Below are 27,487 nucleotides of genomic sequence, written 5' to 3' on the forward strand. Positions count from 1 at the left end.
CAGCCCTGCAAAGTAGAACGGTGTTGCTCCCCTGTTGCCAAAGTGGGGGCTGAGGCTGAGAGAAGATTGACTTGTTTAAGGCAGCTAGTGCATTTGTTTCCAGATATGGATTTGAACCAGTGAGTTCTGCCTTAAGCTTGACTACTATCCTGAGCCCACTTCTTTCTTTCCTCATTTTTACTCTCCAGAAAGGCTTTATTTACATTATTCTGATGGTTCTTGTAACCTGTGTCTCCTGCACCTTTTCCAGCTGCAAGATTACTTCTGAAGGATGCATCAACCAGAGCTTCAGATGAAGATACTGTACGAAGCTGCAAATAGCATGTTTCTCAGTCATTTGTGTAGCACTTACCACTTACCATTCAGTGATTAATTATGTAAACTAAAAATTAAAAACCCACACCAGACTTGGAAACTGGGCTGGATCTAGACACATCAGAGAAGCGTTTCAGTTAAATGTGTTGCAAACTTTGTATGAGAATTCAGGTTAGCAAAAACGGACCTCCACAGCGCCATCTGGTGTCACAGTGTTAGAATACATAAACAACGTGTATAAAGTATTTTTGTTCTTCGCTAATGTAGCTGAGCCCCTGGATTCGAATCTAACTCAGCTATGGACTTAGTGGAACAGCTCACTCCCTCACATCAGCCTTGGTTCCCCAAATGTCAATTAGAAATAAGTTGGTGTCCTGCCTTACAGAATTATTTACTATAAATCTTGTAAAGCACTTTGTGATATGCAGCTGCGGTCAGTTCTGGCGAGGCCAAGAACTCGAGTCGAAAACACAGGGGGATGAGGAGCCAGGGAGGGCTCTGGTTGTGCAGCAAAAACTCCCATCATCTTGGAGATTCAAAGTTGGCGAACTGTTACAATACGCTGTTAATTTCATGCGGAAGAATTTCAGGGCATCTTTATTGGGCAAATGTTTAGATCCATGTGGGGGGAAGATATTCATCCATTACTATCTTCAGGAGATAGTACTCAGCAGGGAGGGACTGAATGGTTGCAAAATCTTGCACCCGACATCTTGAGGGGCGTTAGGCTGTAACTCACCAGGTGTTGCAAAATCAAGAGCTGTTATTCAAACAAGGTTAGCTCTCATTGGTACCTTATTCCTCCTGCCCCTCAACCCTAGCAAATTCTTTGTATTCTGACCTCACAGGGAAAGCAGTGATGAGGTCAGAGCAGAGCCCCCCACCTCCCTTCCCCCCTCCCTCCCTCAGCATCCTCTAAGCAAAGCCTGGAACAAAGTCCTGCCTAAAAAAGGACCGACTCCCTCTGGTCAGGCCCAGGCAGAAACCACCGTCTCTGACTCAGGCATGTGGGGAATGTCTCTGGAAGGCTCCTTCGTCACTGTCTTTTGGAGTCTTTCCCCAAATATGGTGTCTGGAGAGCAGAGTGGTGTGGGGGTGGCTTGGTGGGGAAGGGCCGGCGATGATGTCACTGGTCAAGGAGCTGGAAGAGCCTTTTAGCCCCAGTCCCAGCCTCCGCTGGCTGCAGAGCGTGGCCAGAGCATCATCGGAGGAGAGCAACGCAGAGCAACTCCTAGTAAGTGCCTCTTTTTAGGTGTTCCTGGGAAACATGTGTATGGGGTGCTGGGCAGAGGGACGATGGAGCTGCTGGGCTGGTTATACTGATGGCAGTGCAGCACATTTCAAATGACTTAAGCAGGCAATGGAGAAGTTGAACGTCCCAGGAGCGTCTGGTTTCTTCTTCACCTGTAGCGAGCCAGGCATGCTCTTGGAAGAAAGGCAAACAGGCGATGGGATGGATACAGTCCAAACTCTACTCCACAGACAATCCATGGCTAAATGGGTCCTCCATCTGCAGCAGCTAATAGAGACCCTCCAAGCGTCCCTGTTCCCAGGGACAGTCCCGGATTTACAGAAGCCATCCCTGTTTCTGATTTAATCCCGGAATGTGCCGCTTTTCCTTAGGATGTCCCTATTTCCATTGGAGAAAGCTTGTAACTAAGTGACCCCCAAGCCAAGGAGATGAGCAACTATACAGTGGTACCTCGGGTTACAGACACTTCAGGTTACAGACTCTGCTAACCCAGAAATAGTACCTCGGGTTAAGAACTTTGCTTCAGGATGAGAACAGAAATTGTGCGGCGGCAGCACAGCAGCAGCGGGAGGCCCCATTAGCTAAAGTGGTGCTTCAGATTAAGAACAGTTTCAGGTTAAGTACAGACCTCCGGAACGAATTAAATACGTAACCAGAGGTACCACTGTACAACTATACAGGCAGCCCTGTACGGGGAAGTTTTCTAATGTTTAATGTTTTGTTGTGTTTCTGTACATGTTGGAAGTCACCCAGAGTGGCTGGGGCAACCCAGTCAGATGGGTGGGGTATAAATAACAAAATTATTAATCTTATGGACTAGGACATCCCTATTTTCATTGGAGAAATGTTGGAGGGTATGCTAATGGGCAAACTTTGAGGACGGATGGTGCTTTTCTTATGAGCTTCCTGAAGGCATCTGACCAGCTGCTGTAAGAAAGCAACTCTCCTGAGCCTGAGGGACCCTTGCTGTCTGGCAGGGCTATTCTGTTGCATATCACCATCCCCAACTAGAAAGAGGCAATCTTTGGCCAGGTGGGATCCACAGCTTCTGTATGCGCTGCCTTGGCTGTGGCCCAGGCTGGGTGGGTGAACTTGAGTCAGAGCAAGGAGGGGCAGCTGGATCGGGCACCTTCTCTGAGTTCTCTTGAACTTTGTGCAGGAAAGTAGCCAGAAGGGTCTGGTTGGGGGAACTTGCTGCAGCTTGTAGAAGAAGCACTGTTTTGCACAGGCAAATCTGATAACAGACTGGTGCTATTTTTCAAGCTTGTCGGTTGCATAAAAAGAAACGTTGCCTCTTTGGTACCCTCTGAATGAACCTCTGCAGTAGTCACTATTTGCCACTGATGCTGCCTGTACAATTTCCTATACATAGAATCATAGAGGGACCTCAAGGTTAATCCAGTCCAACCCCCCCACAATGCAGGAATCTTAACTAAAGCGTCCATGACAGGTGGCCATCCAATCTCTGCTTAAGAGCTTCCAAGGAAGGAGAGCCCACAACCTCCCAAGGGAGTCTGTTGTGCTGCTGAACAGCTTTCTGTCCCCGCCCCTGATGTTTAGTTGGAATCTCCTTTCTTGACACTCGAAGCCATTGGTCTGTGTCCAACCCTCCAGAGCAAGAGAAAACAAGCTTGCTCCATCTTCCATGTGACAGCCCTTGAGATCTTTGAAGATGTCTATCATATCTCCCCTCCGTCTCCTCTTTTCTAGACTAAACATACCCAGCGTGTTTTGTTTGTTCAAAACTATTTTGCACCAAGAATGTGACCACCAGCAGAGTGATATATATGGGGGGCAACCAGGGGGCCAATGCTGGCCAAGGGTGTGTAGCTAGCTTCTCCGGCTGTTTCTCTGGCTGTTTCTAACAGATCAACCTCGGATATTCTGGAGTGGCTCTTTCCATCCAGTGCAGCCTGGCCTTCCATGGGTCATTGTGAGGAAAGCCTTTGGGATATGCTTGTGTGCCCCAGTTCCCAAGCAGTTCATTTTGTGCTCCATCAGAGAAGTGTGCCATGTGGAACTTGGCTTTCACGGAGGCTGTGAAACAGAGCCTGGGCAACAGGCAGGGAAATAAAGACTTGCAAAAGCATCTCTCTGCCCCAGGGAATTAATCTCCAGGGAGCTTTGACTTCAAGAAAGTGAAGGGAACACTAAAGTAGGGATCAACCTACCTCGACAGGTTTGGGATCTGCAGGGGTGGGGCAGGGCACAAGGAAGGCTGGTTGAAGCTGTTACTCAAGTGTGTCGAAGCACAGGGAATCTTTGCCATCCCCACTTTCTGACCTCCCCTCTCCTAGGTCTGTGGCTGACAGCCCCACTGGGAAAGTTGAGATACTGCCCATCCTTCCAGGCCAAAACCTGCAGTGCCTCTTGATTTGAGGGTCTTCCCAACAAGATGCCTGTGCTAGTGGAATTCCTAGAACCACAGCAAGGGGCACTGAAGGCGGGATGACCCCAGGCTTCCATGCTGTATATAGTAATTATTATTATTATTAGTAGTAGTAGTAGTAGTAGTAGTACCCTGCCCATCTGGCTGGGTTTCCCTAGGCACTCTGGACGGCTTCCAGCAAGCTACAACAACATAATAAAATGTTGAAACATTAAAAACTTCAAAAAACATAAAAAACTTCCTGATACAGAGCTGCTTTCAGATGCCTTCTACAAATTGGGTAGTTCTTTATCTCCTTGACATCCGATGGGACGTCCACAGGGAGGGTGCTACCGCCAAGAAGGCCCTGCAACATGAAACACGCTGCAGATTTTAGCGTTATGTCTGCATTACACTCACACCTTTCCTGCAACACGATCAAGATGGCATGTATGGTTCCTTCCACATTTTATCATCACAACCCTGTGAGGTAAGTTAGGCTGACTGTTTCAAGGCCACACCTAAAAGGTGGGGATTTGTACCCTGGTCTCCCAGGTCCTAGTCAAACACTCCAAACATAATGCCACAGGTTCCCCACCATAGACACTCATTTTGGCTGGCAAACGAGAGCTCGCAGCCTCAGCTGGGAGCCAGCACACCCTTCTTTCACCCCTACTTCCAGTGTCAGCGAGTCCCAGGATTATCAAGCCCAGGAACACCAGCGCCTTGCCAGACAGAGCAAAAGATCCCAGGCTCACTGCCTTGCCACCAGGCCTAGCTTCCATTTATCGCTTAATGTGGGGCTCTGAGGCATCAGCCTCACCAGCCAAGGCTTACAGTCAAGACCAGACTTACTTGGGACCTGAACATTTCAATACTGGGAAGAAAAGACCTGCTGTGGAACTTGTACATTTGGTGACATCTGCATGTGACAACGTGCAACTTCTGCATTTGGTGTGAGCCGTTCAGCCGGTCTTGGTGGGCAGGATGCGCCAGCGCGCATGGAAGTTGCTTTCTGACGGGACAATTCCACAAGGATTCTCTTCTTTACTTCGGAATAAACCATTAGCATACCTTTGTCCTCCCATCAGATGCTGGAGAGCAAGAGAGGGGCGGGGCAGATGGAGAGCAAAAGGCAACAGCCTCTGGGTCATGCTGGTCTGCAAACAAGGACTTTGGGCCTCTGCCTTCTACAGACAGTGGCCTTGTTGCAGCATCCTCTTTCTAACAAAGGTTGCTAAACACAGTGTTGTCAGTTTCCCAGATGCAGCTGGGTTTTTTTAGTGTGTGTGTGGAAAGGACAGAAATGCTGAGCAAATGCCTTATCTAGGGTTGCAATACATATGGGAAATCCCAGACATGTAATCTTTTTGGGGGGGCAACATGCAAATGTCCAGGGTTTTGGGGGGGGTTAGTTTTATTTGGGGGGGGGTTGCACGTGGCTTGGGCTCAGGTCACTCTGCATTCTACGGCCACTGCCAGCCCAAGCCAAGGAAAGGGGCTGGCAGTGTCTCGACCTGTCCTCTTTTTTGCTTTTGAGATATGGCAACCCTAACTTATCTGTTCTCTGGGCTTTTCTCTGCAGTCAGAAATAAAGTTTATGCATCTCTACCCATCACCCGGGACACGGGTGGCGCTGTGGGTTAAACCATAGAGCCTAGGACTTGTCGATCAGAAGGTCGGCGGTTCGAATCCCCGCGACGGGGTGAGTTCCCATTGCTCGGTCCCTGCTCCTGCCAACCTAGCAGTTCGAAAGCATGTCAAAGCGCAAGTAGATAAATAGGTACCGCTCTGGTGGGAAGATAAATGGCGTTTCCGTTCGCTGCTCTGGTTCGCCAGAAGCAGCTTAGTCATGCTGGCCACATGACCCAGAAGCTGTACGCCGGCTCCCTCGGCCAATAAAGCGAGATGAGTGCCGCAACCCCAGAGTTGGCCACAACTGGACCTAATGGTCAGGGGTCCCTTTACCTTTTTACCCATCACCCACAAATGTACAAAGATGGGGAAATGGGAATGGTTCTTAATTCAGATCCCTCTGGGATGCAGAGGGTGCTGCCTAGCTTGCTGGTCACATTCCCATGCTCCTGACCCCAGCTGCTCTCTGTGTTTTGCTCTGTGGGGCAGGGACAGGGGGGCAGGATTCTCCCAGCATCTGCCATTCTGCCAGAACCCACTTCTCGGCTTCTCTGAGCCAACCTCACCTCCCTGCCCACCTCTCTTTCTGTCTTCCCAGGTTTTCTTCCTCCTTCTCCAACAAGCATGGCAAACAAAGGACCTTCCTTTGGCCTGAGCAGAGACGTCCAGGCCAAGATTGAGAAGAAATACGATGATGAATTGGAAGAGCGACTGGTGGAGTGGGTTGTGCTCCAGTGTGGGGCAGATGTGGGGCGCCCCGAACGTGGCAGGCTGGGCTTCCAGGTCTGGCTGAAGAATGGCATTGTAAGCACTCATCTTGTCCCTTTGTCTCCCTAACCTTGGGGCTCAGCTGTGGACTGCGTGGTGTAATGGCAAAAGAAACAGTGACTCGGGGCATGAAGAGTATTCTCTTAAACTGCCCAACTAACCCTGTGAGCCCCTCACCCACCACTATTTGATCGCGGGGTTCCCAGGTTAAATGGGGGGAACAAAGACTCCAGGCCCATGAAAGCCCTGGTATGCAGGCGGCCTCCATCAGTCCATCGGTTTCTTACAATTGCAGCCCACATTTTTCCCATCACGGAGCCCAGGGCAGCAGTGGTAGACTTTGGGGTCTCAAATGGCCCCCTCACACTCGGTTCGAAATCATAGTTGTGGCACCTCTAGCAGCACCCCTGAGGCTCCTCTCCCAGGGTGACCAAACCAGGCGCGCTCCCCTAAATCCATCTCTGAAGGCAGCATGATTTGTGCCCAGGCACTTGCCTACCAAAGCCCTGATCAGACCCAGGCCTGCTTAGCTTCAGTAAGAGGGTGGCTTCCTGGGCCTTCAGGCCATATCCCGGGGCCCATTTTATTGAGCCACTTTGGAAGCTAGACTTTTGACCTGCTCCAGGGGTTGCAAACGCAAATGCTTCCTTGAGCCAGGAGGAAACCAGCCTGTCTAATCGAACCAACCAACCACACATGCCCTCAACCAGGATTATGTGTGAGGTCTTACAAAGCTTGCTCCTTGGCATTGTCACTCTCTGAAGTAGGGGAGACCCAGGTCTCTCTTATGGGGTTTCCCAATACATTTTGCCGCCTGAGATCATAGAACGATAGAGTTGGAAGGGACCTTGAGGATCACCTAGTCCAACTCCCTGCAATGCAGGAACATGCAGCTGCCCCGTATGGGGATCGAACCTGTAACCTTGGCATTATCAGCACCACGCTCTAACCAAATGAGCTATCGAGGACAAGAGATCATACACACTCACACACTCCTCATCTAGAAGCCAACTGGATTGGCAGCTGACTCTTCCAGAGCTATCAGGCTGGTTTAGGGGACCCAGGATAAACTGCGTGGTATGCACAGCTCTGTCCTCCAACAGAGGGGAATAGCTGGTGGGGGGTCACAAAGAAGAGCTGGGGGGAATCCACTTCTGCCTCCCTTCCGGCACCTGCCACCTGAGGTGGCTGCCTCATTCTGTCTAATGCTGGGGCCAGCCCTGGGGTTTCCAGTGACATGTGATGCTCTAAGCCCTTGAGTGACTGTGGCTCCCTTCGCTTCCTCTGGCAGATCCTAGGCAAGTTGATCAACAGTCTTTGTGCTTCCAAGCCTGTGAAGATCCCCGATACTCCTCCTAGCATGGTCTTCAAGCAGATGGAGCAGATAGCCCAGTTCCTGAAGGCGGCAGAGGACTACGGCGTGGTGAAGACGGACATTTTCCAGACGGTCGATCTGTTTGAAGGTGGGAGGATAAGGAAGGCCTTCTGAGGCAGGTGGCAATGAGCAGGCAACAGAGAGTTCACAAAAAGTGGAAGGGAATGAGTGTGAAAATGCCTCTTGGCCTCTCCCCTGTAAAATTGGCATGACGTTTGCCTTTAGAATATTCCACCTGGCTGAACATTTGCTGGAGGAATATTGGCTTTCTAGGTTCAAGCTCTGTCTAGGTAGAAGCTGCCTGGATCTCAAGAGATGGGGAGCCATTTCCAGTTCCCTTCTGGACAACCTTTAGGGAGAGGGGTACATGCCAGTAGTGAGCGGGGCCAGAGGCAAACGTGGGTGGAGCAATGGACGTGAAGCTGGTACAGTAGGCTAGCTTCTATGCAAACTCCCACGCACCCCTCTCTGTCTACCACCCAGACAAGCCACAGGCACGATCCGAGTTCAAGGACGCATTTCAAGCCAGGCAAAAGACACTTAGCATTTGAAGTAGGACGAGAGAGCAGCAAGGGTGGTCTGGGGAGGGAGCAAGTGTAGTTCCTCATCCTTGGCCATGGGGCTGAAGCCTATAAGACATGCCTGGGTCATCTGGCAGCGGCCTGTCCTGGTTTGGAACAGATTTTGGGATTTGCTGCTTGGAACCTTTGACCTGCCAGATGCTGATGAACTCCCATCAGCCACCGCAGGCATAACCCATGGCCACAAGGTGGTGGGAGTTGTAGTTCAGCAACATTTGGAGGACCAAGGGCTCTGCACGCCTGGTTTACTTCCTGAGCATAGGAAGCTGCCTGGCACAGAACCAGATCCTTGGCCCGTCCAGCTCAGTTTGGGCTACTATGACTATCCAGGGTTTGAAGCTTTCCCATCCCTAATAACAGAGACAATGTGCTAGTGAGTTGTGGCTCTTGAGAACGCCAGTGGTGCCTTGACTCAGCCCAACCTAAGAATAATCGCCTTCTCTCTCATCCTAGCGAAGGACATGGCCGCAGTTCAGAGGACGCTGATGGCTTTGGGCAGCCTTGCTGTGACTAAGAACGATGGACAGTATCGTGGAGACCCTTCCTGGTTCATGAAGTAAGTGGCATCTGAGCCTCTCTGGGGAGTGGAGCCAAGAAGAGCAGCAAGTGGATCGGGCCCAAAGGGATCTTGTTCTCGTGTCCCAGTTGGAGGCCACAAGCAGGATCTGAGCGTAACAGCTGCCTGAACCCCAATCGTTATTTCTAGGAGAGGGTATTAAGAGGCATTTTGCCCATTTAGACTTGGACAGAATTCTCACAAGGGTCGTGGAACTCAAATTCAGTTCAGCTTGCCATGACTATAGCATTCACCTAGCGAATGCTTCCATTTCCAAATCCCCAGTGCTATAATGCGGAAATTCGTCCTTTGGCAGCCAGATTTCTGCACAAAAAGGGATTCCTGAGCAATAGACCTCAATTTAGATGCAGAAATTGTGTTAATGTTCCAACAAACAAAGAAATAAAAAGCCCAGCCTTGCACCAGGGGGCAGGATAGTTATTTGGGGGGCGGGGTGAGTAGGGCTGGGCAATATCTGGTTTTCAACATCGTGATACATCACCAGCTAAACATGATGATATACCAATGTATTGTGATGTCTGAAATAAGGATGGAGCTATGTAGAGGCACTGGCTGGCTTCACGGTTTTCCCCGCATCATGATTTTTGCCGGTGCCTGCTCTTGTGATTTGCTGCCTCCTGCAGAGGTTTTTTTAAAAAATTATTTAATCGTTTTTTTCAATACAAACCACCAAAAAACACATACAACAAAAACCACAATAAGACTAATAACACAATTTAGCAATTCAGATTTGAGTACTGATATACCTATAACTACACCATTTTAACAATATTTTCCCCACCTCTCCTCCCCCTACTTCCCACCACTGTCCGCCTTATCGCTTAAGTATTCATTCCAGATTTCTTCATATTTATCCATTCTTAATTTGCGTCAACATGCAATTCGTTTGTATGTGGCTAGTCTGTCCATATTGTCAATCCATGTGCTCAATGGAATCTTTTTGCGGCTCTTCCAATTCATCAAAACAAGTTTTTTTGCTTCAAATATGGCATGGTACATCCATTTTTTTGACCCCTTGTAATCTCCCACATTTCCAGTATATAATTTAGAATTAAATTCAATTCCCCGAAATAACAATTTTTTAAAAATTACTCTTGCTATATATATCCTCACCTCGCACCAAAATGATCTTATCAATGAGCAGTTAATCATCATATGTACTAAGTTCGCATTTTTACTCCCACATCTCCAGCATTTGTCAGAGTTAACAGAGGCTGCAGGAATTGAGAGAAGCATTGACTGGCTTCACGCTATCCCCCACACTGTGATTTTTGCATTGCACACGCATGCATAATTATATATATGAGAAACCGGTATCACGATATGGACTTCAAACGAGTTTGGGCCGATATATCGCCCAGCCTTAGTGGCGAGTACTGCAAGAAGTGAGATTGCTGACCCTGTTTTCCTCTCTTTTTTTAACCGTAGGAAAGCCCAGGAGAACCGGCGGGACTTCTCAGACAGTCAGCTGAAAGAGGGCAAGAACGTGATCGGTCTACAAATGGGCTCCAACCAGGGTGCCTCGCAGGCAGGCATGACAGGCTATGGCCGACCCCGACAGATCATCAGCTAAGCAGGATGCAACCCTCCCCACCCCCACCCCCTAGCAGAACTGGCCCTGCAGCTCCTGCACAAAGAGCCCCAATGCCACCCCGACGAATCATGCCGCAGGGGCAGCAACGGCCGCCAACTGGGAATTTTTTGGGAGAACCTTTCAAAATCACCTTAACTCTGCCCCAGAAGTTACTACCTGGGAGCAGGAGGATTCTTACAAGGTTGCTACATGGCAACAGGCCCCCCCCCCCCCAAGCATTCTGCTTGCTTCATCTCCACGCCAAATGCCAGTCCCTTGCATGCTTGTTGCTTTGCTGCTTTTGACCCTTGCAAAGCTGAGGAAGTGGCCATTCACAAAGCCAAGGGCAGGAGGGGAGAGGGGATATTGCAGCCTTGGCACCTGCCCTGGCGATGGAAAACCTTGTCCCTGGTGCATATTTGAACGTGGCTGAAACTTGCACATAAGTAAGACCTCTACGTAAGTGGCGGAGGGGAGTGTGCCTCTCACCCATTTTGTACTTTGTTGTTGTTCATCCATTAAAAACAATGACTCTTTTTTTTAGGCTGTTTTCTTGGCTGTGTATCTGGAGCTGCTCCTTTCTGTTGCTGCAGTTATGATGCCGGGAGTAGAAGGGCAAACTCCCTAAAGAATCCCCTTTGCCTCCATTTCGTCCTCGTTTTAGCAACTGCCTCAGTCTGGCCACTGGGGCTTCCTTGCTTCTGGGCAAAGTGCTAAAGCCAGCAGATGCAGGCCGAGCCCTTTAGGAAGGCAGGCTGAGCCATTGCCAAAGCACCCAGAGAAGCTATTTGCTTCATCGCTTGGTTGGCTAGAGCGTGGTGATAACACCAAGGTCGCAGGTTTGATTCCCGTGTGGGACGGCTGCATATTCCTGCATTGCAGGGGGGGCCGATGATCCTTAGCGTTTCTTCCAACTCTACAATTCTACGATTCTACGAAGGGCAGAGAAAAGTGGCCAAAGGGGGGCAGTCCTCTTGGGAACTTCCCTTTCAGTGTTGAGAGGGGAAAACACAGCAACAAGGAAAATATGCACACTTTAAAAACCCCTAGGCTGAGACACCCTAGCCTTGAACATGAGAGTCTGGTGTGCTGGTTTCCCTCAGTAGCTGCAAGGATCTTCAAAATGGCCAGGGTTACTCCCTCCCTGCATTTTCTGCTTGGCGGTGCCTCTCCAAACTCCCCTCCTCCAAGATGCACAGGGAAAGCTACCCCAGCTCACTGCCCTGGGCCATGCAAATTAAGCAGCTTCCAAGAAAACTAGGGAAGTTATTTTACTGCCCTAAACCTTGAGGTCTCCCCCCCGGCACCCATGAAGCCTCGGAGCCCCTGTGCCCCCACGGCCACAGCTATCATAACATGAAGAGTGGCTCAGTTTCCCTCCCTTGAAAAGTACACCAAGCAGAAGCAGGAAGTTGGGAAGAGTGCCGCTCTTTCCCATTTCCTTTCTCACCTCTATGGGCTTTGCCAAGGCTCAGGCCAACTGGATCTTTTCTCAAGATCCCATGGAAACACGAGTGTGGGTGCTGCACGTACTCTTATTTCTACCTGTCTCTTGGCAGGCAGGCAGGGGGGAGACATGACCAGAGGAGCCGGCACCCCCTCATAAATCCAAAATTTGCCAGCGTACTGAAAGCAGTTGGCAACCCCTGCCCTAAAACTTGACAGATTCATCTTATACAATATATTTATATTCCTTTCTCTTGCTCTAAAACCCAGAGTTCAAAAATTGCTAATATCCCCCCCACCTTTTCCTGTATTTTTAATAAGAAGTGAAGCTTGTATGTGTATTTCCGACGTGCCGCTTGAAAATAAAACAGAAAAGGAGAAGGCATATTTTAATGGGTTTATTGGAAAGCTGCAAAGAAAAGCTTTTTGCTGTTAATTAAAAAAAACACGCCCAACTGATTTAGAAAATAATAATAATTACCCGCCCATCCCTGCAAAGCTGAATGACTTTGGGAGTGGCACAAAGGCCTCACTTCTTCTGCCTACAGAAGACATACATGTCATTTCTTCCCAATGGGATGGGGGTCATAGCAGAAGCAGAAGCCGCCGCCCCAGCAGGAGAACGGCTCATGCAGCTGCCACCAAAGACTGTTTCGTTCGTTGACGTGGTCCCAAGCCAGGGCCTTCACCCAGCCCTCAACTCCATGGAAAGCTGCCCATGCTCTGCTCCTGATCCCGGCTGTGTCAGGATATACGTACAGAAAGGAAGTGCATTGAATGATACCCTTTTGGGTTCCAGTGGTGGAGGAAGGCCCCCGAAAGCTGCTCCTCTTTGCCATTCGTCAGCAGCAAGGCAGGCGACGCAGGCGGGGGCACTGGGACAGTGTGAGAAGGCTGGCAGGCGGGGGGCACCGGCCAGCCCAGGGTCTGCTGCGCCACGTGGCAGCAGGATAAGGCAGCGAGTTGGTGAGAGCCCACAGGCTCCTTTCCGCAAAGTTTGTGGGGCACTGCAGGGGCAGGCTTCCTCTGCACCCCACCCCCTTGGCACACCCCCAGATCTCAGCCCCACCACAGACACTGAATAAGGCTGCCCACCCCCGGGCAAGGCTCAGCCTCTGTGCCAGCCACAGGCACCCTGGGAATCCCACGGCACAGGCGGTGGCCCCCAAATGCAAGAAGGGGCCAGGGTTAGGGGCAAGCTGGGCTACCCGCAAAGAGATGCTTCCGTCGGTCGGACTTCCTCCCTGTGTGCCAAACCCAGGGCAAGCGCTGGTTCAGTTTGCATGTCCAGGGCTCTCTGCCAGCAGTTAGTAAACCCCGGGTGAGGTAGCCTGCTCTTGCTCTGGGAGGTTCAGCAAGCCTCTCCCTGCCGATGGTCTTGGGGTGCCCGCAGCTCCGCCTGCCACTCTTGCCTCCTCCTCCACCCCCAGGCAGGATGGCTGCTGCTCGGGCTCCAGCTCCTTCCCTCCATACAGGGGGACGGTCTCCTCCATCTCTAGCCCATCCTCCAGGCTCTTGGCTGTCCTGCCTTCCGAGGACCAAGGGCAGGCCATGGCGTTGCCGCAGGCGGCCAGGTCAAAGGTCACGCTGTGGCGCATCAGGAACACCTCCAGCATGTAATAGAAGGTCCAGAAGACAGCAAAGCAGCCCAACAGCATCAGGGTCTGGGAGGTGAGAAGGGGAGAGGAGAGAGAGGGGAGGTCAGAACTGGCATGGAGGTAAAAAAAACCTTTGCAAAAAACAACAGACCAGGAAAGAGGGAAACCAGGGAGGGGAGCGCATCCTGGCTCAAACAAGAGTTCAAAGTTCCTATGGTCTTGTGAGCAGTGGAAAACATTGCGGGGGGGGGGGTGTGCTTGGGTGGTTTTTCACCCAAGTGGCACAGAATCTACCAGCAGAATAAGCTTTGCCAGGAAGGGAGTGGAAGTCATGTCTGGCTTGGCTTGGGCCACAATCCTGGCATTCAGTAGCTTTGGAGACTCGGTCTATGGCTGGCCCAGTATCACCCAGTGAACTTCGCGGCTGGCCAGGGAGGCAGTGGGTGAATGTGGTCTTGCCAGCTGAAGTCCAACACGCCAACCTCTGGCAGACCACCCTTTGCCAGCCTGCAATTATTCTGAGGCTGTCGGCGGAGCCTAACTAAGCTGAGGTCCATGGCTAGGGGGAGCTGACATGATGAGGCCCTGCATGTCAAAATTTGCCACTTCCACCACCCTAGTCTAGCCTCCCCTCCCCACCAATTAGCCAAGATTACCCACAGCCTCCGATGACCCACAAGGCTGCAATAAACCTCACTGAACACACATGTTCCAGGGCTTGTCTGCTCTAAACCAATCAAAAAGGGACCCCATTATTCCACTGACCAAACCCACAGTGCCCTGTTGCGCTGACTTATCGTCACGCCACCGCCCAAGCCCCTGCCCCTCACTAGCTCAGTAGGTAGGGCTTGAGACTCTTAATCCTAGGGTTGTGGGTTTGATTCTCCACATTGGGTGAAAAAATCCTGAATTGCAGAGGGTTTGGACTGATGACCCTCATGACTGCTTCCAGTTCAACAATTCTATTATTCTTTCTCCCTCCACTGCCTGTTGAGGATCCTGTGACAGGCAGGTGTCCATTACCTTGAGGGTGTTGGTGGTGATGGTGTAAGGCTCCTGCTCAGGGATCTGCAGGCCTGGTGGGCAGGGCAAGGAAAAATCGCCGTCCAGGTATCGCCCACTCATGGCCTCTTCAACCAGCCTGCAGGAGAAACAGCCTTTTCTGAATTACACCCAACAGGCAGGGGAGCAATTTTTCCTTTCTTCCTTTCAGCCAGATTTTTAAGGCAGGTTCCTGTGGTCTACCCTCTCTGGCCAAAGCCTTCCCCTGCCCCCCACCATTTTCCCCAGGATCCTGTTATGACAGGGCCCAACCAGAAGTCCTTAAGCACAATCTGAGTGAAATGGCAGCTCTCCCGTCCACACTTGTGATTCCCAGCAATTGGCCTCCGAACATGGAGGTAGTGCAAAAGCCACCAGACAAAATCATCCAAGGTGGCTCATGCTAGCTAGCTAAGCCACATATCACAAGGGAAAACAAAAATAAATGTGAAAGCCAAAAAACACCCTTTGGGTCATTGCTAGTCTGACCTAAGAAAAATTACTTCCCCCTCCCAATTAGGGTGACCAGGCCAGGCCCAGAACAGAAGTATTTATCTGCTTTGTAAGCCCCCTTGAGTTTGTTTTTTAGTGGAGTCACTGAACACATGAAATTGATCAGGGGGAATCCCTTCCAGTGGGGGCTGGGGAGCTACAAGAGCATTTTAACTGGGCATCCTCTTGCTCCTGACTGAGACTAGGGTTGGGCGATATATTGATGTATCACCCAAAACCGGTTTGAAGTCCATATCACGATAGTGGTTTCGTAATTTGTAACCTGGCAATATACTATGAATCATGATGTTTGTGACTATGCAAAAATCACAATGTGGGGGAAACCGTGAAGCCAGCCAATGCCTCTACATAGCTCCATCCTTATTTCAGACATCGTGACAATATTGTTATATTGTGATGTTTTGCTGGTGATTTATATTGCAACGTTGAAAACCAGGTATCACCCAGCCTTAACTGAGACAGAGAAATGGAGTCGAATTGTCAGGCCTGGCCACCTCCCAGCCTCTCTGACGCTCGTGCCTCTGCCCCAAATCTCACCATCCTTACCTCTGTCGCTCCTTGATCTCGGCAAGGGCCCACGAGGATCCGTACAGAGTCAGCTGCCAGTGCTTCAGCACACCAGCTCCCAGGGTCTCGTCCCCTGCAAAGGAGAGGCATTGGCAGGAGAGACTAGTGAGGGAGAGGCTTGTGGGATCACACAGACAAGGGGCAAGAGGGGAGCTTGCCACCTCCCAGAATAATAATAATAATAATAATAATAATAATAATAATAATAATAACAACAAGAACAACAATAATAATTTATTAAGTTATACCCTGCCCATCTGGCTGGGTCTCCCCAGCCACTCTGGGCGGCTTCCAACAAAGATTAAAAATACATTAAAATGTCACACATTAAAAACTTCCCTAAACAGGGTTGCCTTCAGATGTCTTCTAAATGTCAGGAGTTGTTTCTCTCTTTGACATCTGATGGGTGGGTGTTCCACAGGGCAGGAGCCACTACCGAGAAGGCCCTCTGCCTGGTTCCCTGTAGCTTTGCTTCTCGCAGTGAGGGAACCGCCAGGAGGCCCTTGGCGCTGGACCTCAGCGTCCGGGCAGAATGATAGGGGTGGAGGCACTCCTTCAGGTATACTGGGCCAAGGCCGTTTAGGGCTTTAACGGTTAGCATCAACACTTTGAATTGTGCTCAGAAATGTACTAGGAGCCAATGTAGGTCTTTCAGGACTGGTGTTATATGGTCTCAGCGGCTGCTCCCAGTCACCAGTCTAGCTGCTGCCCCATTCTGGATTAGTTGTAGTTTCCGGGTCACCTTCAAAGGTAGCCCCATGTAGAGCGCATTGCAGTAGTCCAAGTGGGAGATAACTAGAGCATGCACCACTCTGGCGAGACAGTCTGCGGGCAAGTAGAGTCTGCGGGCAAGTAGAGCCTCTGGAAAAGGCAAGGGTCTCGATTCTAGGCAGTCACAGTGCTGTCAAGGAGCAGGTGAGTGGCACATGTGCAGGAAGCCATGCAAGGCTCTGAGGAGATTTCACAGCAAGAACCACATGGGGTGAAAGGAGGGGGCAAGAGTCCTCCCTCTGGGGAAAGAGGGAGTGAAGCTGCAGGACTCACCAACATCCCGGATCAAAAGGCGGTAGGTGCCCTGCGCCTCCTCACCCCAGCAGCGCACGGTGGAGAAGGTCCAGTCCGCAAAGCCACTGGGATCCCTACAGGAGAGACGGAGGACATGGAATCTGTGCAGCGTCCGCAGAGCTTGGAATCCCTGCAAGGGCCTGCAAGACAGAGCTGTTCCACCAGGCCTTTGGCCAAAGCACAGTCTGACCCCCTCCTTTGGTAATCCTCACAGAACTCTAGCCCAATGGTTGCCATTAATTTGATTTTGAATTGATTTTAAAATGAACTGATTTTAGAATACTGTGTTACTTTTATTGTCGTTAGCCGCTCTGAAACCAGGCTTCGGCTGGGGAGGGCGGGATATAAATAAAATTTTATTATTTATTATTATTAAACGGAAAGAGGTTTATCTGAGGGGCTGGTGTTGCGCTTGGCGATCCCCCCACCTGCTTCCTTCCAGGGGCCGTCCTACTCACGAGTCCATGCTCCGTGGTGTCCCGATCCAAGACTTCATGCCGCTGGGACAGAGGAGGCGGATGTCCAGGTTGCCACGCCGGGGGTGGGTGATGGTGACAGTCACAGCCACGTGCTCCAGGGTCCTCATCCCTGAGAGCTCCAGGTCAGCTTCTGTGACTGAGAAGGGAGAGAAGCAACTGCACAATGGCCGCTTGCCCTGGAACCCTAAGTGCTCCTCCTCCTGCAAGGCCTTGGGAAGGCTGTGCATGGGCAGAGGAGGTGGGTGAGCATCATCCTGGCATGGATGCAAGTGGGACGATGCCCATGGTCCACAAACCACAGCTGGGCCTAATCGGTTGCAGCAAACATCTCGCTTGACCTCCAGTGAGCACGACTTGTGCCATCTGTGCGCACGCCAACCACTCGCGGCATTACTTGCGCACGTGGGGCTCGGGACCAGGGTGCCACCCTGGGAGCAGCAGGTGGGAAGCAAGAAGCAGAGGCGCTGACCAGGCTCAGATCTGCTCCTCCTAGCTTCCTGCCTTAAAAGCTCCTCCAACTTTTGGCCACCTCCATGGAAGGCTCTTCCTAAGCTCCTCCATCAAAAAAGTACCTTCCTCACAGGAAGCTACCAAAGAGGAGCCTGGATGCTGGATCAGGCCCAAGGGGGCCCACCTAGCTCAGCATCCTGGTCTCATGATAGCCACCCTGTTGCCCCAAAGCAGTGTTTCCCAAACTTGTTTGTTGGACTGTTTTGTTGGACTACAACTCCCATCATCCCTAGCTAGCAGGACTAGTGGTCAGGGGTGATGGAAACTGTAGTCCCAAAAAAACAGCTGGAGGCCCAAGTTTGGGGAAACACTGCTGCAAAGGGAAGCCCACAAGCAAGACCCCGCGATCTCCCTTTCAAGGCTGCAGTTCCCTCCACCCTCAGAGCCTGACTCTTGCATTCCTCTCTGGGGTTCAGCCGCTTTCTGGCATTTCCTACCCTTCTGTTTGTTGTTTCACATTTCGCCGGAGAGAATTCCTTTTACGGGAAACAGGCGCGGAGCAGCCCTGGACTCCCTTCCAAGGACTCCAAGGCTCTGGGGAAGGCTGGGAACAAGCAGAAGCCCACGGGGGGGATCTCTCCCCCCTAACCTTAAGATCATGTTGCATCTTCCTAGAGCTCCCCAAGGGCCTCCCCAGGGCATGTTGACTAGAGACAGGGTTTTTTTCTAGTATTGATGGGGTAGCAGGGTGGGGGAAGGCCCAAGACAGCCCCCCCATGCCTCCCCATCCTAATCAGTTTTCAGTACTGGCCCTGACTTGGTGGAACGCTCTGTCCCAAGAGACTAGGGCCCTGTGGGACTTGACATCTTTCCGCAGGGCCTGCAAGACAGAGCTGTTCCGCCTGGCCTTTGGTTTGGACTCAGTCTGACCCTTATGTTTCCCTCCCCTTATGGTTTTGATCTATGGGCTATTACAGTGGTACCTCCGGTTATGTACTTAATTTGTTCCAGAGGTCTGTTCTTATCCTGAAACTGTTCTTAACCTGAAGCACCACTTTAGCTAATGGGGCCTCCTGCTGCCACTGCGCCGCCACCGCACAATTTCTGTTCTCATCCTGAAGCAAAGTTCTTAACCTGAGGTAATATTTCTGGGTTAGCGGAGTCTGTAACCTGAAGCGTATGTAACCTGAGGTACCACTGTATGGGCTATTATTAAAATGAGGCTGCATTTTAAATTGTTTTTCCCCCTCACCTATTATGTTTTTATTGTAATCTTACTGGTGTTAGCCGCCCTGAGCCCGGCCCTGGCAGGAGAGGGTGGGGTATAAATATATTATTATTATTATTATTATTATTATTATTATTATTACTACTACTACTACTACTATTACTATTATGGCACTCATGTTTCTCAGGCAGGGCTGGCCCGCTGCAACCTTACAAGGCAAAGCGTTCAGCAGCCCCATGGTGGGGAGAGTCAGAATCTCCCTGCTCAAGTCCTGCCGGAATGTGGTGCTGGAGAGGCACTGCTAGGTCAGTGGGCCTCTCTCACCGGTGGACAACGTGAGCCGCACGCCCTGCAAGAAATCTCCCCAGTTGCACGAAGGAAGAACATGAATTAGGAGGCCTCGAGGCTTCTCAAGGAAAACAGAGGGATGGGATGAAACCACCTCTGGGAGGCATCAGTAGCTGGGGAAGGGAGGTCTCGCAATGTGTGTGTGTGTGTCTTGTTTGTGTGGACGGAAGCTGGCCAAGACAGGAGCTGCCGCATTGCCTAAAATGGGCAGAGGGAGCCTCTAGCTTGGGCAAGCATCCATGCACACACATCCTGCTGAGGCGGCCTGGCGTTGGTTGGGGTAAAGAGGAGGGGGCAGCACAGCAGTTCCAGCTCCCTCCCCCCTCCCCCGGCCGCAGCGTGAGAGTTCGCACAAACGCTCCCCGATTCCGCACTCTCCCCATCAAACTCGGACTGACCATTTTGGTCGGAATAATGGAAATTGCAAGGAGCATCACTCTCCATCCTGCTAATTGACAGGGATCCCAAACCAACAGGAGGTTCTCCTCTCAAAGCTCCCTCATTTCAAAGGAAGAAGAGCTTCCAAGTGGTTCCTGCCCCAGGGAGTTCCACAGGTTGAAACTTGTTTTTTAGATCTAGCATGGCTCCCCCACTCCCAAGGAGTTGTGGGATCGGATCTGTAGTTTTGCAAGGGAACAGGGAATTCCTTTGGAGGGCGACAGGCTTTCACAGGCCTGCCCCTTCCTGGGTTCACAGGGGACGTCAGGGCAGTTAAACCAGCTGAGATTTATTAGTTCATGCCCCTCCCCTCCCCCCCTCCCCTCCAAGCTCCACGAACCATTCCAGGTGACCTCCAGCTGCTGTGGCGCCATGGGGATGGTTTTGCTCTCCTTCAAGATGGGACTGACGTAGGAGGCCAGGTAAGGGACCGACTCCCAGATCTGCCAGTAGGGGAGAAGAAAGAGAGGAGAAGGGGAGCGCTGAGCACCACACAGAGCTTTCTTCTGCAAGCCCCTGCATGCAGCGCCCTATACACGACGCTATGCCCCACCGTCCAGAAAAGGAGGGAGCAGGGAGCACTCAGCCCAAAGTCATTTCACGCAGAATCCTAGAATTGCAGAGTTGGAAGGGACACCGAGGGATATCTAGTCCAACCCCCTGAAATCTCAACAAAAGCATCCCTGATGGGTGACCACTCAATCTCTCAAATGGAGAGTCCACCGCCTTCAGAGGGAATCCGTTCCACCGCTGAACAGCTCTTACTGTGAGAAAGCAATAAAACCGCTGGCACATTTGCAAAGCTAAGCAGGGTCCGGTCTGGTTTCAAATTGGATGGGGGACCACATGTTGAGATCCCTGCATTGCAGGGGGTTGGACTGGATGACCCTTGGTGTATTCCTTCCAACTCTACAATTCTATTATTCTAAGGTTTTGTTCGAAATGAGTATTTCTTGCAATTTGAATTCACTGATTCTGGTCCCACCAGAAAACAAGCATGCTTCACCTTGCATGTGAAAGCCCTTCAGATATCTGAAGATGGCTCTTACACCACCAGTTCATCTCCTGGCCTTAATTGTGGAAAAACAACTTTGCAAGCCTGTCAGCTTGCAGACACTGCCCCAGCCCTTTCAGCCTGCAGTGAGGGGTGTGGGGGTCTTGTAGGGGGCAGCAAGTCCATCCCAATACTCTCTGGCCCCTGCCCCATGCTTCTGGCTGAAGACTACAATGCCCAGGTGGAGGGCAGCCCCCTAGATGCATCAATCCCTTCTCCCTTTCTCTGGGAATGGGGGAACAGGACCCAAATGAGAACCATGGAGCAGACAGCTGCCTTCCCCCCACATTCTGACAAGCAGCCCTGGTCCTTGGTCCTCTTCCGACTACCTTGGCCGCGTTGACCAGCCTCCAAGCGTTCAGCAAGCCAAACCCGTGCTGGTGACTGTGGCTGAGGCCAGCCTGGTTGACATCCCAGCTGGCCCGGTTGTCTTCATACTGCAAAGGGAGGCAGGGAGCTGATTAGCTGGGGCAAGAGATTGGGCCTCAGACAGGGAAGGCGGGAGAGACCGCGGCTTCAGAGGATGGAGGAGGCTTTGATGCTGCTGTGACCCACGTAGCCTGGGAGCCACTGCAGAGAGTAGGATTCAAGGCTGGATCTGAAACGCTGAATCAGCAGGGCCGAAAGGAGCAGGGAAGAATGCAGTTCCGGATCTGAAACGGTCCGGCTGGCAGTCCCCCTGCCCAAGCATCCTGCTTCATTGATACGCCTTTGAATTGGCAGGGGTTGTGGGAGGAGGGGAGAGCAGAGCCACACCCCACTCCTCCTTTTCCAGGTCTCTGGGATGGGAGTGGTTGGCTCAGCACCAGCACTGATTCAGTTAAGCATCATATCCAAACCCACTGAAACATTCATGCAGAGTTCTCAAGTCCAGCCACCCAGACCCCCAAGAAATTGAGGGGGAGGAGGAGGAGGGCTTGCAGAGATTACTGTGGCTGGGGGGGGGTCTTTGTGGGTTCAGGGTTGCTCTCCACCCCACTGATTCAGGCATGGAATTGTGGGAGGCAGGGGTACCTCTTTGGGACCATGCAGAGGCCCACACTACCATACTCCTTCGGGGTTCTGAATCCCACCCCCAAGACCTAACCCTGGTGGCTCAATTCATCATCAAAGGATCGATGGAGAGCAGAGATCATAAAAATAGCTTGCGGGATCAGGCTAAAGGCCCATCTAGTCCAGCAACTTGTTCTCATGTTGGCCAACCAGAGGGAAAACCACAAGCAGGATCCGACCACAAGAGTCCTCTCCTTGCTGTGGTTTTCAGCACGTGGCATTGCTGCCCGCAACTGTGGAAACAAAGCACAGCCATTATGGCTAGTAGCAACCGATAGCTCTCTCTTCTCCGTGAATATCTCGAACCATCTTTTTAGGTTGGTAGCTATCAGTTCCTCCCGTGGGAGGGAGTTCCACAGTTTAGCAAAGCCCTGTGGCAAGGAGGTGCCAGGATTTTGCCATGGACCGCATCGTCTCTTTCAGCTCAGTCTACTTCCTTCCTTGCGTTTCCATCCTGAAGCTGGGCTTGGGCTTTTTTAGCCCGGAACCAATCTCCTGCCCGCTGCCCCCCTCCCCATCTGGGCACGGCTGGCCCTGTGAAGGTTGCCCACAGGGGAAGAGAGATTGGGGGGGTACTACAAAGGCACCCTGGTCTCACCTTGGTGGCTGTGAAGACGATGATGTGCTGGATGTCCCGCCAGGTGAGACAGGGGCGCACCTGCAGCATCAGGGCGATCATGCCAGCAGCCAGGGGGGCTGCAGCAGAGGTGCCGGTGTGCCCCTCCGTGCACCCGGTGCCCCTCTGCAAATCCCAGTCTGTGGTTGCCTGGAAAGAGAAGAGCAGGAAGTTGGAGGTCACTGGTTCGAATGGAATAATTCTGGGGCCAGAGGGAGGGCTGGCTACTCTGGAGGTGTCATGCATTGGCTGGGGCTTCTGGGAGGTCCAGCCCCAAACAATTGGAGGGCACCAGTTCAGAGAAGGTGGCTGCAACTCAACCCAATTTCCAAGGTAGGATCCAGCAAACACCTGCCTGCATACGTCACGCAACACCCATCTTGCATCTTTCGCTTCAACCCTTGAAAGGTCCTCCTTCTGCCGCTGTAAACATGAGTAAGCCCAGTCACCAGGACTGCCTTGTGTGCTCCGTAAAGCCTTTATTTATTTTCTCTTCCTGGTACCAGGCATGCTGCTCTGACACTGAGCTTAGGGAGGATGGTGGGAGGGAAGGTCACTCTGGAAGGAGCCCAGCTCAAAACAGCTCTGGACCACTTTTCCTTGGGATGCACTAGCAAAGCTTGTCTGTCTGTCTGTCTCTCTCTCTCTCACTCTCACACGGCTGCCTAAGAAGAGTTCTGGGGGATTAACCATGTCAAAGGTTCAGTTGGTGTGAATATAATCTTGGCACTGCTTCTCAAAATGGAATTACATAATAAGAGTAATAATACTCTAAGCATGGGTGGGGGGGGCTGCAAATAATGAAGCCCTGGGCAACTGGTCTGACCCTGGCTCCCCCCACCATCATTGCACTACAAACTTATCTCCTTCCTCTCTGAGGTCAGGTTTCTGCAAGTTGGGATGGGTGCAGAATACGGACCGAATCAATCCTTGTTTCTGGCAGCCCATGGAAGAAATGCACTTTGTGCCTGTCTGTTTTGGGTGACTTGGAGCCCCTGGTCTGGCTCTGAAGCTGCAAGGATAGCATTTCATGTGCCTTCCTTCCACCTTAGTGGTTCAGTCCACCCCTTTGTAATACCCAGTGCCTGATTTGCACATGCAACTCTGGGTGGGTGGGTTGGGGAGACATATTGGGGTTTCCCACTGCAGAGACTTGAATGCTATGTGGCAGCTCTGTGCAATAAACCAGGTGGAGAATCCCCTTTGTTGAAAGAGGGGGAGATGGAAGCTAAGGCAGTAAACTAGCACAAGGGATTGGCAGCTACTGGGTTTCTGCCTTTGTTCCTTCCTCCTTTCCCCACCCCACCTGCTGCTGTGGCTCAAAGGGGGCTGGGTCCATTTTTCCACCACTTCCAGCATCATCCATTTGGGTTTGGGGACAAGGGAGCTACCCGGCTGCTTCCACTCCAACCAGCCCAGGAGAGCCTTGAGCTCCTTGGGAAGTCATAGAAGCAGGGGAGGGAGATATCCTTGCTTGCAAAGACAATGCCACAGAAGGGAGGAGGCCATTTAAGCAGACATAAAAGGAAATACAAAGGAAAACAGAATGGTGCACCTTAAGGGGGGCAGTGAAGGAATGCATAGCGCAAAACCAGACCAGACACTTGGGAGAACAAAATGTCCTACACTTGTGGCACTGTTTTTAAAGGATTAGTAGCAAGCTGCAAGGGGAGGGAGATTTGGATTGGGGGCATTATTAATTATTATTATTATTATTATTATTACTATTATTATTATTACAGTTGTATCTCGGAAGTCGAACGGAATCCTTTCCGGAAGTCCGTTCAACTTCCAAAATGTTCAGAAACCACAGCACAGCTTCTGATTGGCTGCAGGAAGCTCCCGCAGCCAATCGGAAGCCCCATCGGACGTTCAGCTTCCAAAAATAGTTCACAAACCGGAACAGTCACTTCCAGGTTTGCGGTGTTGGGGAGTCAAAACGTGTGAGAACTAAGCTGTTTGAAAACCAAGGTACAATTGTATTATTATTATTAATATTACTGAATTTTGTTTTAATCTTGCCCAAGGCAACCCAAAGAGACTCACACACAAACAAACAAAAAGCCCCACATAGATATATTAAAACCAACGGGAAAACCAAAATGCATTAAAAACAGCCCACACGCTTCTAAAAAGCTACTGATAACTAAAAGCCAAAACTAAGATGGGATGGTCAAACCCCGCCATCCCCCACAACCTGCTATATTGAGAGCCCCAGCCAGTTGCATGGGGGCATGGATTAACTATCATCCTCACCATCTGCCTTTCACCCTAAATTCCCAGGGCAAGTTACAACAATTCAAAAACAGGATGTAGGTACTTGTATGGTATCTGCATGTCTCAGGGACTGATTAAGATCAGGACATCTGTATTTGGGGAGGGGGAAGAGGTTAATTGGCTCCAGTGCCCCCACTGCTTCCTTGATTTAACTAGCAGCCCATTTGCTTGCATTTAAAGGAAGCTGGGCAATCTCTCTCAGCTCTCCGTGTGCAACAGGCTGTTTTGGCTCTTAGTTATATTGCAAATAAATGAAAGGCAGGCCTAAGAAGAGTGAGGGGTGTGTTTTTTTTGGGGGGGTAAGGTTGCTCCTGTCATGCCTTGCCTACAAGGTCCTAGACACACCTGGCCAGCCATCCAAGCAACGGGAAGCTGGCCTAAGTGGACTCTTGCTCCGTGATCGAGCAAGGCAGTGTTTACGGATTCTTGCTGTTTAAAAAGATCACAGCTCTGTTCTAACTGTAGAAAGGTCTGGCTGCCTGCTTCTGCCTTGCCAAGCACAGTCCTCCCCTCCCTCCCGCCGCTGACTTTTAGGTTGAGCGTGGAACCATTCTGTCGGCTGCTGACAGCTGTTATTTGCACTTGGACACGAGATACACGTTTTCAAACATGCACTAGCTTGGCCAGGAAGCATCAACAGGAGCCAAGAAACTGGGTTAAATTCTTCCCATTAAGGACACAGTAGAACATCATGCTAAAAGCCCCTTGTGGTGAAGGGAAGAAGAGCTAACTCTGGAGTTTGCAAAAGCCCCGCAGAGCAGAGCATACCGGGCTCCTTGCATGAAGCCTTATTATTATTATTATTATTATTATTATTATTATTATTTATACCCCGCCCATCTGGCTGGATTTCCCTATCAGTGCCTGCAGGAAAGACCTTTGCTGGCATGGGTGAGGCCCCCATGGCAGGCTCTGGGGGGCACAACAAGGCACTTTTAAACCCACTGGGTTGCCCAGTGCTGCGCAACAGCAGCATTTGGAACCTGCTGGACTTACAATGCTCCTCATCATCTTGTCCCCCCCGCTGAAAGTCACAGCCAGCATGGAGGCGCACTCCTCAGCGTAAAAGGGCATGTACCCCATCTCATCCACTGCACCTGGAGGGAAAGAAGAGGCAAGAAAAAGGGTTGAAGAAAGTGGCATAGACACACACATACACATACACACAATTTACTATTTAGTAATATCCTGAAAATGGTTTCAGTGGGATAAACAGAGCCAAGCCACTAGCAGGACAGCTCTGGGGGAGCAGGGACAAGATCTGGGCATTTGCAGTGGGACACATGAAACAAAATCATGAAAAATAACCTCTCCCCCTGCTGTGCCCCCTGCATGCTTTGATTTGGCTCCTGCCTCGTGGGCAGCTTCCCCAAACCCACAAGTGTAGGCTTATTCATCCCGCACAGCCTGGTGACTGAAGCAGGAAGCCCAGGGCTAATGGGCAAGGGGAGGGGAGAGGGGAGAAAATCTCAGTGGTGGCTGCAGAGAAATGCTTTTCCTTGGGACCCCAGCTGTGCCCAACTCAAGTTCCTGCGTTAGGAAAACATATGCAAGCTCCGAAGGGCTGCTTGAGAGAACCTGGATTTCAGAAAGAGCTTGGAGCCCAATGCATCTGTCTGTCTGTCTTTCTCACAGACACAAACCTTCTGTACAAAGTTCCCGCCTGCCCATGTTGTCATATTGTCGGTCCATTGACAACAGTCCATTGTCAACACTTGCATCATACGAATGGCCTGCATACAGATGTCGACTTTGTTTAGATACATATGACAATATTTGGATTGAGTTTATGCAGAATGAAGTAGGCTATTACCATCTATATGTTTTAGGATAATAACACTATATCAAATTTATGTAAGAATGGGAGTATAGTACATTGCTCTTCGTTTTTTGGGGTATATATTGTTACAAAAGCCCAGTGCCTACACCTCTCTCTGCCAAGCCGGGGCAGGAACGCATGGGGCCACTGGCACACACCCCGGGTCTGTGTCCCTTTGGAGAGTAGAAGGCACTGCAGAGACTGTCTTGCTTTAAGAAATATGGGTTTTTCTCCCACATATTTACACCTTCAGTCTGCATGGAGAGGGTCCAGATCTTACAGTGTGGCTCAAAGCATTGCAGACAGTCCTCCTTCCTTCTCCCTTGCCAAGATGGATCTCAGCCTTTCTTCCCCTTTCTTCTTCCCAGAAGCACCTTAACTTCCTCCAGAGCCGTTACCCTGGCAACCTTCCTAATCTGCAGTCTCTGGTCACACCTGGGGCAAGAAGGTCTGTTGTCTTCTTGATGACCCTTAACAAGTTCCGTCTTCCCTCAGCCAGCCAGCTAGGCTGGTTTGTATAAGGCAGCCAGGGAATTCTCTGTCTGGCACAGCCCTGCCGTTTATGTTTTGGTTTTTTTTAAATTTATACTTCTCAGGTTTATACATTTCGCTAATTTACAATCATTTTGACATTTCAAAACTTGACTTCCTTCCCTCTCTTTCTGCAGTTCCTTAAATTTATTTTTAATATCTTCTGCACATCCAAATTAACTTAATTTGCTCATTTATTCATCTTCTTTAAATATATACTCTTATGAAACTGCAGGTTATTACAATAATCCTGCCAATGTTTTTATCTGTTTACAATTTTTCTGTAAATATTCAATAAACCATTTCCATTCTTTTATTAAAAAAAAATAATGTTATCTTGATTCTTATTCTTCTGGTACTAAGTTTCGCCATTTCTACATATTCCGTAAGTTTTTGTATCCATTCTTCTTTTGCTGCTTCTTTCCATTTTGGGGCAAATCACATTCTTGCCACTGCAGTAGCATACATGAATAGCGGTTTACGTTTTAATCCATTCCCCAATTCATCAAACCCTGGTATT

General features: G+C 50.6%; 2 protein-coding genes across 3 annotated transcripts in view; one reads left to right on the forward strand and one right to left on the reverse strand.

The window, feature by feature from the left end:
• The first annotated feature begins 1,404 nt into the window (after nt 1–1,404).
• TAGLN (transgelin) lies at nt 1,405–10,981 on the forward strand. Its single transcript, XM_080983722.1, has 5 exons — nt 1,405–1,549; nt 6,169–6,374; nt 7,630–7,801; nt 8,748–8,850; nt 10,300–10,981. The coding sequence occupies exons 2-5, from the start codon at nt 6,195–6,197 to the stop codon at nt 10,442–10,444; spliced, it is 600 nt and encodes a 199-aa protein (XP_080839848.1). The 5' UTR covers nt 1,405–1,549; nt 6,169–6,194; the 3' UTR covers nt 10,445–10,981.
• Nucleotides 10,982–12,273: 1,292 nt separating this feature from the next.
• The window catches only part of PCSK7 (proprotein convertase subtilisin/kexin type 7), a 30,008-nt gene continuing 14,794 nt past the window's right edge, over nt 12,274–27,487 (reverse strand). For both annotated transcript variants that reach the window (XM_080983456.1, XM_080983455.1), the window contains exons 8-16: nt 25,614–25,714; nt 22,323–22,490; nt 21,001–21,108; nt 19,958–20,060; nt 17,133–17,289; nt 16,654–16,748; nt 15,589–15,682; nt 14,512–14,629; nt 12,274–13,554 (exon numbers count right to left, since the gene is read on the reverse strand). In XM_080983456.1, the coding sequence (XP_080839582.1) occupies nt 13,198–13,554; nt 14,512–14,629; nt 15,589–15,682; nt 16,654–16,748; nt 17,133–17,289; nt 19,958–20,060; nt 21,001–21,108; nt 22,323–22,490; nt 25,614–25,714 (1,301 nt within the window). In that variant the 3' untranslated portion in view covers nt 12,274–13,197. The remainder of the gene's footprint in view (nt 13,555–14,511; nt 14,630–15,588; nt 15,683–16,653; nt 16,749–17,132; nt 17,290–19,957; nt 20,061–21,000; nt 21,109–22,322; nt 22,491–25,613; nt 25,715–27,487) is intronic.

This window comes from Podarcis pityusensis, assembly GCF_964106645.2.
Source record: "Podarcis pityusensis genome assembly, chromosome: 15".
Taxonomy (NCBI): domain Eukaryota; kingdom Metazoa; phylum Chordata; class Lepidosauria; order Squamata; family Lacertidae; genus Podarcis; species Podarcis pityusensis.

What these genes read in the sequence shown, in the direction of transcription:
- TAGLN (XM_080983722.1), top strand. Translation starts at nt 6,195, where the DNA reads ATGGCAAACAAAGGACCTTCCTTTGGCCTGAGCAGAGACGTCCAGGCC. An exon ending in TCTGGCTGAAGAATGGCATT is followed by an intron (nt 6,375 to 7,629) that starts GTAAGCACTCAT and finishes TTCCTCTGGCAG; the next exon opens with ATCCTAGGCAAGTTGATCAA. An exon ending in GACCCTTCCTGGTTCATGAA is followed by an intron (nt 8,851 to 10,299) that starts GTAAGTGGCATC and finishes TTTTAACCGTAG; the next exon opens with GAAAGCCCAGGAGAACCGGC.